Raw genomic sequence first — 11333 nt, 5'->3', positions numbered from 1 at the left:
TCAGTCAGGAAATTCTCCGGATAAAAGATTTTTGGACAAATCAAGACTTAGAAGCAAATCTCCTCTCATTCTATCGTTCTGTTTACAAATGACAGGAGAAAGAGATCCATGGAATGAATTATTGGAAAGATCTAAATAATACATAATGCCAGAAGAGACATTGGGGAGAGGGCCAGAAAAGTTGTTTGAACCAAGATCGATTGATCCTCCACAAGATAAACTTGGAATACTGCCACGGATTTGGTTTTGAGAAAGATCCATAAAACGGAATTGGGAACAAAGGCTCCAAAACCAAGAAGGGATGACATCCGAAATACTTGCATTTGAGAAATCTAGTCGTTGAAGATCTTTTTGTGATTGAAGCCATGTAGGGAATCTTGGCCCTAATGCCCATGATCCCAACCACAAAGTTTGAAGTTGAAAAGGAGGAACCCAATTAGTGCTTACTTGCAAAGTCAACAAGTTTGAATAAGCATTGAGATATCTCAATTTTGTTAGGTTGGAAAAATGCTCTTCGGAAACAAAACCCTCTAAAGAATTGGAAGAGATGCTTAACTTTTCAAGATTTGAAAGATATCCAAGACTTACGGGAATTGGACCAAAAAGCTTATTACCACCAAGTGAAAGAACAGAGAGTTTTTTATGCTCCCTTAGTTGATCAGGCAAAGTACTTGAAAGTTGATTCCTACTCAAATCCAAAAGTTCTAAATTTTTTGTTGTGCATGAAGAAGAATTTCCTAAAATGTCATACAAACCTCCCCCAAGGTTGTTTTCCGATAAATCTAAATGTTGCATATTACACAGATTTCCCAAGAATCTTGGTATTTTCCCTTCAAGGTCATTTTGTGACAGGTCAAGAAGTATCAGTTGTGAAAGACGTCCAATAGCTTTAGGAAGTACACCTTGAATATTATTTCCTGGAAGATAAAGTCTTTCAAGAGTGGTCATATTATATAACCATTTAGGTATTGTGTAAGAGAAGTTGTTACCACTCAGAAGTAGATTTCTAAGACTAGACATGTTCTGGACAGCAACTCCAAGTAGTGGAACCTTGATCTCCGTGTATTTTAAATCAAGTGTAACAAGAGATGTAAGACTTTTAATCCAATCAAACGTTGAATTAACAAAGTAGTTGTATGAAATATCGAGCACAGTGAGAGATGAAAAGTTAACATAAGGAATTGGATCATATTTATCAAGTTCACAAGAAGACAATTGTAACTCTGATAGAGAAGGGAGCATGTTCATCACCTGTAACCAATTAGATGCTTTACTGAGATTGACATAACTCATGTCGAGGAATTCCAACAGAGAAAGATGAGATAACCATTCAAGATTGTCAACTTGCAGTGGCATATAGTAAAAACGTTGACGAATGTCAAGAGTATGCAAGTTGGAGAGATTTGCCAGCTGATGAGGAATTGTACCCATGAAACCCGCATCTGATAAATTTAGATATCTCAAATTCCAAAGACAACCAAAGAAGCTTGGAAAATGATTATCTGAAAAATTATTCAAACTTAGATCCAAATAGTGAAGATGCTTTAATTCCAACAGGGAATCGCTTATCAGCCCACCCAGCATTGACTGTTCAAAATCATCACTTGCATAAAAATCATATGGATTTCTGAGATTTAGGTGGACGACATGCCCAGTTATGTTGTCACAACCAATTCCTTTCCACGTGCAACACTCCTGGGCAATCCAAGATGAGAGTAGATTGGAAGGATCGATGATACCCTTTTTGAAGGTGAAGAGGGCATCTCTTTCTCCTTTTCTGCAAAGCACATTTGGATTGCCACCCGCATATGCAAACATGCATGTTAGAGTAGCCAAGGAAATATAGCAATGCACAAGGAGCACAACAAAAGTGGTCTTCCTATCCATAACCGTTGCCATAGTACAATATTGAAAGAGGAAATTTTGCAAAAATGAGTTGGTACCTCAAAACGTGAGACCACAGTCCATATATATAAGTAAATGACGTGAGGATTCCGCTTAACGTAACAAACATAAAATTAGGTTCTTCAAGTCAATGTTATTAATTTGGCTAGCTGCATGTCCCAACCGTGACTTTGTTAAAGCATTTTCAAAATTAATATGAATATATATATTTATTTTTTGTTTTAAGAATGTTTTAAATGGAATGTATAAAAGAGCATTAAATGAAAAGAGTCACATAGAAATTAACGGATTTAATAATTATGATCTAATGATTATTATTAAATAATCATTGATAGTTATTTGATCTGATGGTCAGAATTAGTATTTATTAAAATATCAGTTTATGACTGTTAAATTAAAAGTTTATGATGGTTAGATTAGCAGTTATTAAATTAAATAACTGATATTCAACACAATATAGAAGTGCCTGCATTCCAGTTATTAAATATATAGAACAATTTTCTCTCATCATCTGTTCTCTTTTCCGATATCTTCTACACTTTATATTTCAAGTTTTTGTCTCTTGCTATAGTAAAAAAAAAATCTGAAGGTATTCGGGTTTATTAGTTTTCATTGGTGCAAAACACAACTAAATAATAGTAGATTTTTGAACCCATTGCATTTTAGAGAAATATTTACTTTAATTTTTTGTATATTATTTTTAACGAGGACATAATTTTTTAAGGAAAACGGCGTAGTAATGCAAGTTAGTGCATTTCGATTATGTTTTCTTTAACCTTTATCTAACCAATATGCTTGACTTGGAAAAGTGAAGTCAATGCATATCAAGGTCTCGATGCATAAATACATGTCTTTGTAGTTAGAGGTCTCAATTGCAAATTGAGTGACCCAGGGCCACTAATAATGATGTAAACCGTGACTTTCTATGCATAGACTTGGAAAAGTGAAGTCAATGCATAAATACTTTATTCCGACCAATAATTTTTTTATTTTTTTTTTTTAGATATAAAATATTGTTTTGAAGTCTAGGGATGGAATAAGTATAAACAGCCAAGACTTGCCCTCTTCTCTTTAATAGCCGCCTCTATTGAAAGTCTTTGGAGTTGGGACAAGAATCCTCTCCACCTCACTTGGAGCTGTATGTATGTATGACTTGGAAAATGATTATCTTTTAAAACCATTTAAACTTAGGTCCAACTATTTAAGATTTTCCAATTCCAATTCCAGTAAATAATCACTTATCAGTTCACCCACTTTTGACCCTTCAAAAGTTTCATGGATCTGGATAACATGTCACTGCGAATTCCATACCGTTCCATTGCACAAGAACTCAAGAAGGAAGGAAGTACTGTTTAGATTAATTGTATCCAAAAAAATTACAAATGTTAAAAAGACAAAACAACGCTGCCATGGCCCATGAGCTACGACTATCATTTGGCCTACACTCTGCCCTGCAGGCAGACCATTCCAAACAGAGTGACTAGAAGTGAAGTCAATGCAAAAAAGGTTCAAAGAAATATCCTGCTCCGATTACGAACCCACCACCTACCTTGGCTATGGGTTCTAACTTCTAATTATTATATTATAATCACAATGACTTTCCTCTCTCATTCATATTTTTGAGATAACAATCCCAATTACTTATGGGACAACACCGTTTGACAACACCCTCCCTTCCCCTTCTCTTATTTTTACTTCTCCCAAATATGAAATGTCTGCTTGATTTTTCTTGTTGAATTCTACTAAGGGATTACTATTTAATTTGCTGGTCCGACATTTGAAGAGAATAGAGTTTACAAAGCTCCTTAGGGAATATTGCTCTTGGGGGCCTGAGGCCACACAAAAGACTCATATAGAATTTGTGTATTGTAATCATAATTTGTGATACCCGTGGAGGTTGTCTTTTTAATGTCATCAACATCATGGCTTTCTCCAAGAATTTTCTTCTAATGTAGTTAAAGTAAAAGAAATGAAATGGCACTTCAGTTTAGTTATCTTGCCAATGCCATAGAAGTAAAATTACAGAAGAAGCACAGACGCAGTGGAGTGAATTCATGACAGAGTGTTTCCTGCAGTGTCATAATTATGGTGAAACAATGCATTCAAAGTAATGGGAAGAATCATATAGTGAAGGGAATGAGCCATTGACCGATAAATGCTTGCAGAGAACTTTTACAAATTTTGGGATGAGGAAAATGTGTAGATTTGACAGAAACAAATAGATAACTCTGATGATGATGATGATGCTAATGAACTAGTTCAGCATGATTGTAAGTCTCATACACCAGTTGTGATGCAAGAATGTCCACAACTGCCGAGCCAACAGACTTGAATACAGTTATTTCACCCGAATTACTCCTCCTAACCTTCTCTCCCTTTATCAACTCCAACAAATTTGCTGCAATATCTCCCTTCTCAATCACCCCTCTCTCAAAAGCACCCACCAATTCCCCTGCTTCCTCCAATGCAGCCTCGTTATCCACAAACACTCTCCCTCTCCTTATTGCCTCGTTGTTGCACTCCCTCATACAATGCTTGAACGACCCAACCAAATCTAGATGCGCCCCTGCCTTCAAACTCCCGCCCTTCACAAGCGCCGTCTCCTAATTCGTCGCGCAACTCGCGATATCTCCTAGTCCAACAATTTAAGCCAAGAAGGCATGACATCCAAAATGCTTGCATTACATAAATCTAAAAGTCGAAGATCTTTTTGTGATTGAAGCCATGCAGGGAATCGTGGCCCTAATGTCCATGATTCCATCTTTAAAATTTGAAGTTGAAAAGGAGGAACCCAATTAAAACTTACTTGCAAAGTCAACAAGTTTGAAGAGGCTTCAAGTGTTTTCAATTTTGTTAGGTTGGAAAAATGCACTTAACCCTCTAAAAAATTGAAAGACATGATTAACTCTTCCAGATTTGAAACATGTCCAAGACTTTCAGGAATTTTTCCATTTAATTGATTGTCAGAGACATCTAATTTCCTCAATGAAGACAAATTTCTTATAGACGCGGGAAGTGAAAAAACATTGAGTTTTTGATATTTTCCCAATTGATCAGGCAAACGTGCGTACCTACACCAAATTTGTTATCTTGAACATTGTAATTGCTAAAACATTGGCTCAGTTATAAGCGTGATTCCTGCCATTAATTATGCAGTTACTGGATCTCATAGACCTACTTACCCATCCTCAAAACCAAACAGAGTAGATTGGGACAAGCTCGAAGCTGAAGTGAAGAAGGAGGTTTGCCTCTAACCTATTTTATTTTAGGTTGAAATACACTTTTGTCCCTGAAATTGTTCCAATGTTCAAATTTCCTCATTGATATTCAAAAAGTTCCAAATTCGTCCCTGAACAATTTAAGGAGGAGTAATATGGTCTTTTCATCCAATTGAATTGCACGTGGCAGACATCAGACTAATGTGCCAGGGTTAACTGTCTGCTTCGTAATGCAGTTCATGGTTGATGGATTGAAGGACAACATTGCGCTCTTTTAAGTGCAAAAAAAAGGTTCAAAGACGAAATTGAAACTTACTAAATTTTAACTTGGGCCAAATTTCAGGTACTAAAAGTGTATTTCATCTTTTTTACATCGGGCTTCTTCATGTTTCTTGGTGCACTTTTACTCATCATTTGTTTTTTTCTCAATTTCAGGAGAAAGATGAAAAGCTTGATGGTGATGCAGCTTTAAACAAATTTTTCCAAAACATATACTCAGATGCGGATGAGGACACCAGAAGGGCAATGAAAAAATCATTTGTAAGACTTTTACTCTCTGTCTTATGTTTAATATTTGTTGATTCATAATGCCAAACCCAATATTTTTGTTATGCTTTTCTTGACGATAATATGAAGGTCATTAAGTAAATTTTGAAAATCATTTGGTGAATTTGTTTCCCGTGTCTTTATTGCTTTGTGTACGGCATTGTAATGTGTGTTTCAATATTACACAGGTTGAGTCAAACGGGACAGTGCTCTCCACAAACTGGAAAGAAGTGGGTACAAAGAAGGTGGAGGGAAGTCCTCCCGATGGTATGGAGATGAAGAAATGGGAGATCTAAGAGTCTACATATTGTGACTGAGTGTGTGATTTTGCTTCATAAATGTTTTTTTAGTCCTTTCGTTTTGAAGCTTTGGTTGGTCTGGTTGCTTGTTCTGCATGAATGTCTGAAGTATTAACTGCTGGAATGCAAGGAAACTCAAGCATTCCCTGCGCTTTATTTCATCTTTTTGGTTGTGCGCTTTCTTGTGCCCAAAATTGACATTTCATATAATTCCGGTATCAGAACCGTACCCTTTTGCAATTGAATCAAAATGACTTTTGAGATTCTAGGTTTGCTTAAATCTTTCTACCCCTGCTTTCAAGATTACGCATGTCTTGGGAGCAATGAGCTCCCGAATCCAGATTGTGTGATTACTTTGGGTAGTGAACATGTAAGTGGCAATTCTGTCCATCAATGCCCACAAGTGCCTGTGGTTTTACTGGAAGTGATATCCTATGTGCTCCGCCCTGGCTTGGATTTGGATCCCCTACCTTTCCTGCCCAAAGATGGGGCATGGAAAATTGTATGGGAATTGTGAGAGGAAGCTCCTTGCTTGAGTGTGCTCCTGCTCGGGTAGAGGAGTCCCTTTTCTCGGACCCCTGCCCAAGTAAGATGGGGCAGAGATAATACCAGGAATTTCCAATTGTTAGGAATCCCTGTAGCCCCGGCTCACCTTGCTTGTGAGTTGTGACCACATTTAGTTTGTACAAATAACCAGACTCTTTGAGACATGCCTTGTTGATTGTTGCTATCCGGTAGGATTTCGGTTTACATGTGCTGTTTGTAATTGGAAAACATTTCAGAATTACCAAACCGCTTGATTCTTCTGTCATCCGGGAAAAAGAAATTCACTTACATGCCCCGGTAAAATTTTGCCAAAACTAAACAAATATCCGTGCTGCGCTCATAAAGAACTACTTCATATCAATTCATCCATAAACTCACAGCCTTAATCATACAGAAATACCACCAGATACAGGGGGAGGGGGTGAGACTTGAGAGGTCCTAACTCCTAACAAACACCCCAGTACCGTTGCCTAAGAAACAAAATAGGGAAATGCTGGACCACAACAAAGAGTTTGCAGAAAATGGAAAGGACAACTGAACAACCAAAATAAGGATAGTATTTGCCTTGTTGAGTAAAAACATCGTTCTTCTAGATACGCGAGCGCATGGTCTTGCCATTTTTCTTCACTCTTTCAAACACCACCGAAGAGTTTATACTTGATGTCATCCAAATACTTGAAGAAAGCATATCTCCAAGCCTTGTTGAATGCCAATGGACCGACTACACCCCAGAACCCCACTACGAATCCCAATGGCACGCTTATACAAAACCACTTCATGTCAATCCAATCTCCATCTCCGCCACCTTCATCGTCAACATTTGGTATTGGCTCAAGGGGCGTGTCATCTCCAGAGCAGCTAGGCGTAAGTGGAGGTCCACAAAGATCATGGTTCCCAATGAAACTCAGTGCGCCAAAGCTTTGAAGTTGAGTGCCCGATGGAATTCTGCCTGAGAAGTTATTGTGGGATAAGTTCAAATAACTCAAGAATGTTAAAGTTCCCATACTTTGAGGTATCACACCTGTGAGTTGATTCATTGAGATATCGAGGGATTCCAAAAATTTCATGGCACTGATATTCTCAGGAATCTTTCCATAAAGTTGATTATTGGACAAATTCAAGAATCTTACGCCGTAAAGACCGGTAAGTTCCTCAGGGATTTCTCCAATTAAATTGTTGCTCGAGAGGTCCATGCTTGTGACGAGAGAAAGCATCTCTCCATATTCATACTCTTTTCCCTTTGTTACCAAGAACACTGGTTCTTCCCAACCACTTGCAATTGTAGTTCTAGTAGGGGATTGTTCTGCCATGGCACTCAAATTACCAAAACACCGCGGAATGGGTCCTGATAATTTGTTACTTGCAAGGTCCACGATTTGAAGAAAATTGAAGTGACAAATCTCCTGAGGAATACTGCCATGAAACTTGTTTGAACGAAGCACGAGAGCACTAAGATCAACTGAACTATTTCCCAACCAATTGGATAAGCTGCCAGACAAATGATTCTCACTGAAATCTACAATCATTAGATATTTGCAATTTTGCAAGGACACTGGTAAATCTCCAGACAGATTGTTTTTGTCCAATGACAACACCAGAAGTGCAGTTAGAGAACCTATGGAACTTGGTATATTTCCTGTTAGGTGATTGCTGCCCAAGTTTAACACCCTTAATTGAGAATAGTTCATCCAACAGTCAGGAAATTCTCCGGATAAAAGATTTTTGGACAAATCAAGACTTAGAAGCAAATCTCCTCTCCTTCTATCGTTCTGTTTACAAACGACAGGAGAAAGAGATCCATGGAATGAATTATTGGAAAGATCTAAATAATACATAATGCCAGAAGAGACATTGGGGAGAGGGCCAGAAAAGTTGTTTGAACCAAGATAGATTGATCCTCCACAAGATAAACTTGGAATACTGCCACGGATTTGGTTTTGAGAAAGATCCATAAAACGGAATTGGGAACAAGGCTCCAAAACCAAGAAGGGATGACATCTGAAATACTTGCATTTGAGAAATCTAGTCGTTGAAGATCTTTTTGTGATTGAAGCCATGTAGGGAATCTTGGCCCTAATGCCCATGATCCCAACCACAAAGTTTGAAGTTGAAAAGGAGGAACCCAATTAGTGCTTACTTGCAAAGTCAACAAGTTTGAATAAGCATCGAGATATCTCAATTTTGTTAGGTTGGAAAAATGCTCTTTGGAAACAAAACCCTCTAAAGAATTGGAAGAGATGCTTAACTTTTCAAGATTTGAAAGATATCCAAGACTTACGGGAATCGGACCAGAAAGCTTATTACCACCAAGTGAAAGAACAGAGAGTTTTTTATGCTCCCTTAGTTGATCAGGCAAAGTACCTGAAAGTCAATTCCAACTCAAATCCAAAAGTTCTAAATTTTTTGTTGTGCATGAAGAAGAATTTCCTAAAATGTCATACAAACCTCCCCCAAGGTTGTTTTCCGATAAATCTAAATGTTGCATATTACACAGATTTCCCAAGAATCTTGGTATTTTCCCTTCAAGTTCATTTTGTGACAGGTCAAGAAGTATCAGTTGTGAAAGACGTCCAATAGCTTTAGGAAGTACACCTTGAATATTATTTCCTGGAAGATAAAGTCTTTCAAGAGTGGTCATATTATATAACCATTTAGGTATTGTGTAAGAGAAGTTGTTACCACTCAGAAGTAGATTTCTAAGACTAGACATGTTCTGGACAGCAACTCCAAGTAGTGGAACCTTGATCTTCGTGTATTTTAAATCAAGTGTAACAAGAGATATGTAAGACTTTTAATCCAATCAAACGTTGAATTAACAAAGTAGTTGTATGAAAGATCGAGCACAGTGAGAGATGAAAAGTTAACATGAGGAATTGGATCATATTTATCAAGTCCACAATGAAACAAGTGTAACTCTGATAGAGAAGGGAGCATGTTCATCACCTGTAACCAATTAGATGCTTTACTGAGATTGACATAACTCATGTCGAGGAATTCCAACAGAGAAAGATGAGATAACCATTCAAGATTGTCAACTTGCAGTGGCATATAGTAAAAACGTTGACGAATGTCAAGAGTATGCAAGTTGGAGAGATTTGCCAGCTGATGAGGAATTGTACCCATGAAACCCGCCTCTGATAAATTTAGATATCTCAAATTCCGAAGACAACCAAAGAAGCTTGGAAAATGATTATCTGAAAAATTATTCAAACTTAGATCCAAATAGTGAAGATGCTTTAATTCCAGTAGGGAATAACTTGTCAATCCACCCAGCATTGACTGCTTACACTCATAAACAGCTACAATATTGTTGAGGCAAAATTTTGGATGTGACACGTGTCAGCTCCTGGTTGGTCTTCGGATCCGAACCGATTGGAGTGGAAAACCTTGAAACAGCTTTCTCTACACCCTGCAAGACAAAAGGACCGACGGAGTTTCCGGCCAAGCCCCCTCTGACGGTCAAGTCAGTATGAACTCAAAGAGGAGGAGAATGAGAGAATTTTTTTTTAGATCAGAGAATCTAAGAGAGACTCCGTTTTTTCTTTTCCCTCTTTTATGTGTTGATGACCCTCTCTTTTTGTTTATCCGTACTGCTATTTATTATCCTGAGATGCTCATATTTTCTCAATTAATTCCCTTCGGCGGTCTCAGATGGTCATCTCATGTTACAGTTTGTGCTTTCCCAGATGGCGGCGGTTGTCTTTGATTAGCAGGACCAAAGCTTTTAATGAAGTGTTTCCCTCATCAAAGCCTTTATTTAATGCTCTACTCCCCCTCTTCTTCCATTCGGACTTACCCTATTATAGCCATTGAATTCTGCGCTCTTCCGGGGTCCCTTAAAGTTTTTTTTTTTTTGAAATTTCCCTAACAAATATCTTCATAAGGATGGTATGGATTTCTAAGATTTAGGCGGACGACATGCCCAGTTATGTTGTCACAGGCAATTCCTTTCCACGTGCAACATTCCTGGCCAATCCAAGATGAGAGTAGATTGGAAGGATCAATGATACCCTTTTTGAGGGTGAAGAGGGCATCTCTTTCTCCTTTTCTACAAAGCACATTTGGATTGCCACCCGCATATGCAAGCATGCATGTTAGAGTGGCCAAGGAAAGATAGCAATGCACAAGGAGCACCACAAAAGTGGTCTTCCTATCCATAACCGTTGCCATAGTACAATATTGAAAGAGGAAATTTTGCAAAAATGAGTTGGTACCTCAAAACATGAGACCACAGTCCATATATATAAGTAAACGACATGAGGATTCCGCTTAACGTAACAAACATAAAATTAGGTTCTTCAAGTCAATGTTATTAATTTGGCTAGCTGCATGTCCCAGCCGTGACTTTGTTAAAGCATTTTCAAAATTTATATATATATATATATGTATATGTATACATACATATGTATATGTATATACATACATATGTATGTATATACATACATATGTATGTATACATATATATATATATATATATATATACATATATATACAGAACAATTTTCTCTCATCATATCTTCTCTCTTCCGATATCTTCTACACTTTATATTTCAAGTTTTTGTCTCTTGCTATAATAATAAAAAAAAAAAATCTGAAGGTACTCGGGTTTATTAGTTTTCATTGGTGCAAAACACAACTAAATAATAGTAGATTTTTTAGCCCCATTGTATCTTTGAGAAATATTTACTTTAATTCTTTGTATATTATTTCTAATTAGGATATAATATTTTAAGAAAAGCGACGTTGTAATGCAAGTTAATTCATTTTGGTTATGTTTTCTTTAACCTTTATCTAACCAATATGCTTGACTTGGAAAAGT

At 37.2% G+C, this 11333-nt stretch overlaps 2 protein-coding genes across 2 annotated transcripts; both read right to left on the bottom strand.

Moving 5' to 3' along the window:
* Positions 1 to 1899, bottom strand: LOC133861729 (receptor-like protein EIX1). Its single transcript, XM_062297529.1, has one exon. The coding sequence runs from the start codon at positions 1897 to 1899 to the stop codon at positions 1 to 3; it is 1899 nt and encodes a 632-aa protein (XP_062153513.1).
* A 5247-nt stretch (positions 1900 to 7146) lies between these two features.
* LOC133861720 (receptor-like protein EIX1) lies at positions 7147 to 10684 on the bottom strand. Its single transcript, XM_062297519.1, has 5 exons — positions 10384 to 10684; positions 9359 to 9708; positions 8960 to 9260; positions 8793 to 8875; positions 7147 to 8283 (listed from the first exon to the last, which is right to left on the bottom strand). The coding sequence occupies exons 1-5, from the start codon at positions 10682 to 10684 to the stop codon at positions 7147 to 7149; spliced, it is 2172 nt and encodes a 723-aa protein (XP_062153503.1).
* Positions 10685 to 11333: the final 649 nt, after the last annotated feature.

This window comes from Alnus glutinosa, chromosome 1 (assembly GCF_958979055.1).
Source record: "Alnus glutinosa chromosome 1, dhAlnGlut1.1, whole genome shotgun sequence".
NCBI lineage: Eukaryota > Viridiplantae > Streptophyta > Magnoliopsida > Fagales > Betulaceae > Alnus > Alnus glutinosa.
This window is presented reverse-complemented; position numbering and strand designations above follow the sequence as displayed.

Excerpts from the sequence above, each read along its gene's own strand:
- LOC133861729 (XM_062297529.1), bottom strand. The coding sequence starts at position 1,899 with ATGGCAACGGTTATGGATAGGAAGACCACTTTTGTTGTGCTCCTTGTG.
- LOC133861720 (XM_062297519.1), bottom strand. The coding sequence starts at position 10,684 with ATGGCAACGGTTATGGATAGGAAGACCACTTTTGTGGTGCTCCTTGTG. Across the intron at positions 9,709-10,383 it reads CCATCCTTATGAAGATATTT|ATAATCATTTTCCAAGCTTC; the intron begins GTTAGGGAAATT and ends ATAATTTTTCAG. Across the intron at positions 8,876-8,959 it reads GGAAAACAACCTTGGGGGAG|GTACTTTGCCTGATCAACTA; the intron begins GTTTGTATGACA and ends ATTGACTTTCAG.